The 5171-nt window shown below is 32.6% G+C and overlaps 1 protein-coding gene across 1 annotated transcript; it reads left to right on the top strand.

The window, feature by feature from the left end:
* Positions 1–1339: 1339 nt before the first annotated feature.
* On the top strand, positions 1340–2656 carry LOC9302370 (subtilisin-like protease SBT4.9). The gene is made up of 2 exons (XM_021015864.1): positions 1340–1512; positions 1642–2656. Exons 1-2 carry the CDS (start codon positions 1416–1418, stop codon positions 2181–2183), a joined length of 639 nt encoding a protein of 212 aa, XP_020871523.1. The 5' UTR covers positions 1340–1415; the 3' UTR covers positions 2184–2656.
* The last annotated feature ends 2515 nt before the right edge of the window (positions 2657–5171 follow it).

Raw genomic sequence — 5171 nt, forward strand, 5'->3', positions numbered from 1 at the left:
AAAATATATCCAAAACTTGCAAATACTGTAAAACTTTTTGAAAAAAAATCCTTAAAGTTATTATATTTTACACAAGATAAAATTTTGAATTTGTGTAAATGGAATTTCTTTGATTAATTCGGTTTCAAAATGGTAACGTTCGATTTGAATATGTTTAAAATATTAAGTATACAAGTATACAACCATAGTCAAACACAAAAATCATCATTATTGAAAGTTTAAGATAAATGAAAGATATATGATCGGACAATCCATTAACTGTCAATCTAGAGAATTAAAATGGTGCTTTGACAGTTTTAACTATATAAAGAAACACAAATTGCGTGAGTATTAGGTCTATTTTGACTGAGAAACAATTAAACGAAGTATTAATTAACTACTAAAATAATAAATCAATAAAATAGTATTAGATTCACGTATAAGTCATGTTTAAAAGGGAATAAAACAAAATATTTTACATTTCTTTTTAGATCTTGAGGTCCACAGTTCCACCTTCGTACCAACACCCCAAGTGGTTCTTTAGAGAGAGAGGGCGTGAGAGAGATTTATAAGTTTCTCTTTGGGCATTACAATTTTTTTTGTGAACATAGAAACACTCAAAACTTAAAACAGAAAAATATGGGAGAGGTTCAAGAAAATCCCAAACTCTCATATCATCTTTTCAAATCTCCATGAATAATAATACTTCCTCTGTTTCAAAACAAGTGTCGTTGTAGAGAAATTTTTTTGTTACAAAACAAGTGTCGTTTTCGACTTTCAATACAAAATTTATTAATTTTAAAGTGCAGTTTATTTTTCTATTGGTTGAAATGTGGTTAGGTGTATAGGTAATTGTGTTTTTGTATAGAAAATATGAAAAATTAATTGTTTTCTTAATTTGTGTGAAAAGTCCAAAGATGACATTTTTTATGAAACAGATGAAGTAATAATAATGATTTTGTTCTAATTAGACTCTATTTTTTTGTTTTGGTTTTAGGAAGAGAAGAAACCAGAAGCAGCAGACAGGGCCGGTCCTGGACATAGCCAAATGAAATATTCGCCTAGGACCCCCGATTTTTTAGTTACAAAATAGGCCCCTAATTTTGATATCTCTGTGTTTGTATTCTCAGGTCCCCGCAAGGAACTGTTCTAAAAAGTAAAGCAATCTTTAATCAGAAAGCTCCTAAAGTTGCTTCCTTCTCTTCTCGCGGTCCAAATACTATTGCGGTTGATATTCTAAAGGTAAAACATTTTTGTGCTCTTGATTATTTATTTTATTTCCTGGCCTGAGAGACAATGGTTGGTGGTGTGTATTGCAGCCAGATGTAACAGCACCAGGAGTGGAGATTCTGGCTGCGTATTCACCTTTGAATTCACCATCTGAGGTATGGTTTGATAAAAGACATGTGAAGTACTCTGTTCTGTCCGGAACTTCGATGGCTTGTCCACACGTTGCAGGCGTGGCTGCGTACATCAAGACTTTTCATTCTGAATGGTCTCCTTCCATGATCCAATCTGCCATCATGACAACTGGTAAACAAGTCATATACATCTTTAACTTTCTTGTCTTGCAAAACTCATATCCAGCTTTTACTATCTTGTCTTGCAAATAACTTTGTTGGCAACTCTGTTCATAAACAGTTTATTAATTAATCTTTGCAGCTTGGCGGATGAATGCTACCGGAACCGGGGTTGCATCAACCGAGTTTTCTTATGGAGCAGGACATGTTGACCCAATAGCCGCTCTTAATCCCGGACTCGTCTATGAATTAGACAAAGCAGACCACATCGCCTTTCTTTGCGGTTTGAACTACTCTTCAAAAACCCTTCAGCTCATCGCCGGTGAAGCCATCACTTGCACTGGAAAGAGCTTACCAAGAAACCTCAACTATCCTTCAATGTCGGCTAAACTTTCGGAATCTAATAGCTCCTTCACTGTGACATTCAACAGAACCGTGACCAACCTCGGTACCCCAAACTCAACATACAAATCAAAGATTGTCATAAATCACGGATCTAAACTCAAAGTCAAGGTCTCCCCAAGTGTTCTATCTATGAAGTCCGTGAAGGAGAAGCAGTCTTTCATAGTGACTGTTTCAGGCAGCAATCTCAACACAAATCTGCCTTCATCTGCAAATCTAATATGGTCTGATGGAAAACATAACGTGAGAAGCCCCATTGTTGTTTATACTTATAGTGGTTAATGACTGATAAAGCATTATCACTTCACCATAATTATCAATCATCATATAATAAAAATCAATATTGTTGTTGTTGTTCAAGAATAGTGTTTCAATCTTATTTCACAGTTTCAGAGAGCTCTGCATCTATTTGAATTTAAAACTCATTCATATATCCTAAACACACAAAATTCAATTCAAGCATTCTCATTATAACAATCAAGAATCCTGTTAGATTTAAATTCTAGGTTAAAATTTTGATAGAGCTAGCAGAAAACTAGCTCAGCGAATTGAAACAATAAAAATCAAAGAAAAATTGCAAAGCTAGGGATGATGCTACCCGGAGAATTTGGCCGAGAAGAAGCTTTCTCATGAAGAGGAAGACGGCGACAATGGAGATCTTGTACCGATCGATGGAGAGACGCGTGGATGCGGGTCCATGGTAAGATTCCAACACCGTCCGCACCAGATGTTTTACTCCCGCTTCTCTAATTATAGTTATTGAGTCAGATATGTTTACAAATGGACCCGTATCCAAACTAAATATGGCCATATTTTTTTTGGATATGAATGCATTCTGATGTGTGGGAGAAAGTCCTATGAATTTAGCTCATACACTTGTGTTTATATTAATTAATTGTTGATAATTCACAAGTGTTTATATTATTGTTAAAATTTGAACTAACACATAAATTCACTTAGTAAAATTCGATTAGCTCATACACTTGTCAAGTTTTTAGTTTACAAATTTTAACTATATAAATTTAAGTTGAAGCATGTTTTGGATATGATTAAGTATATTTTATTTGCAACAATTGAGCATTTCTTAAGCAAATTTTAAGTATATGAATAGTTTAATTGGTCAAAGTATTGCCTCTCGTCAATGCGGAAGTTGCGGGTTCGAGATCCATCAATCATGTCTTTGTCTAAGCCCCAAACCCGTAATTTCCGCCTTAACGGGAAAATGCTCTAACCAACTAAACTAATCATATGTTTAAAAATTGCTTAAAAATGATCAAATGTTGCAAATAAAATATACTTAATCATGACCAAATCATGTGCTTCAGAAATGTCGAATAATATTAATAACACTAATTTCCCGAACATTGCTAACTTTATGGGAACCACATTGACCAAAAAACTGAATATACCAATTGTAAGAAAAAAAAAATTAAGGAATATATTTATTTATTATAATAATTTTTTTTGTACATGTCGCACTGATTAGATGATCAGTACACAAAGATCCATATCTTTTGAGGAGAAATAGATCGCATAGTTAAAAGAGAGAAAGTATATAAGATATGAATTTGAATGATTTGTTTATTAAAAGGAGATTACAAGAGATTATATTGGAATACATAGGAGATCATACTAATTAACTTTAATATGAAAGAATACTATAATTAACTTTAAATTATATGAAGAAAGACAATTAAATATCGTAAATGTTGAGTTGGATCATATATTGAAATATTATAGGGTATCCATACTCCATATGCTTGAAGAAATATCTGAGAGTGAAATAGTGAGGTAGGAGAATCAAATAGAGGTTGCACTTTCGGCAACCCTAGATACAATAACTGATGTTCACTAGATTTTGTACTTGCACGTTGCGCGTGGTTTTGATTTAAAATCTCTTCGGAAGAGTGGAACTTGTAGCGAGATCATACCAAGTTGAGAAATAATGAGCATATTAAAGATTTAAAAACGAAAAAAAAAACATGGGAGTCGTTCTTCTACCTGTTGTTGGAGAGAGGAGCATGAAGGAAATGAAAATTGCAGACACAAGCCGAGGAGAAAACTTCATCTTTCTGACTAAATGAGAGAGAGAATATAAATTTTTGGAGAGATAACTGTTCGTAGTCAACTTAATAATTAATTAATTAAGTAATTCATTGCATAATACTATTACCATGTTTTTTTTTGGCGGCAAATAAATTACCATTAACCACTTCGTCCGTTACAAATTTATTTAAAAGTTCTGAAAGACTGAAAACTATCCTTTATTCACATTCCACGTCAACCTATTCGCCCAAGGATTTGATTGTCTTTTTGAAATCTTAGTAATTAATTTAAATAACATTATTAGCTAATAAGATTAAGTTAATCTGATTAACCCACTAAAAATATACTCCACTAACCCTTCCCGCCTTTTTCACCTCACAAAATACATTGAAAGTTAATTGTTGATAATTCCACAAGCGTCTATATTATTGTTAAAATTTGAACTAACACATAAATTCACTTAGTAAAATTCGATTAGCTCATACACTTGTCAAGTTTTCAGTTTTCAAATTTTAACTATATAAATTTAAGTTGAAGCATGTTTTGGACATGATTAAGTATATTTTATTTGCAACATTTGAGCATTTCTTAAGCAATTTTTAAGAATATGAATAGTTTAATTGGTCAAAGTATTACCCCGTCAATGCGGAAGTTCCAGGTTCGAGCTCCATCAATCATGTCTTTGTCTAGGCCCCGATGTCTTTGTCTAGGCCCCGAACCCGCAATTTTCTCCTTAACGGGACAAATTTCAAGCTTTTGCCTACCCGCAAGACTGAACCATTATATGCATGTCTCAAATTCAAAGTTATATGTGGTTCTGCAAATATATGCATGTCTCACATTAGAACTTTGAATTTTTTTCTTATAATATATATACACATATAACAAAGTTCACTAGCTTTTGAAGGAGGGCAAATACAACTAACATGATGATCACAATGGCTGACACATGAGAGAGTTTCATTTTGATTAGAACGAAAGAAGGATTTGTTTTGGTAGAACTTGAGTAAATAGGGTACCACTATTTATAATAGAAAAGATGTACCGTAGTAAATTTTATCTGTTAAATTTATGTAGACAAAAATGATTTAGTAACTTTTATTTGTTAAGTATGTATGATTCTAAATCATGTACCATATATTTTGGCATTACCAAAATTCTAATATAATGTACTTATAAAAGAAATTACATCACATTCTATCAAAAGACATAACCAATATTACT

This window comes from Arabidopsis lyrata (genome assembly GCF_000004255.2).
Source record: "Arabidopsis lyrata subsp. lyrata unplaced genomic scaffold ARALYscaffold_8, whole genome shotgun sequence".
Lineage (NCBI taxonomy): Eukaryota > Viridiplantae > Streptophyta > Magnoliopsida > Brassicales > Brassicaceae > Arabidopsis > Arabidopsis lyrata.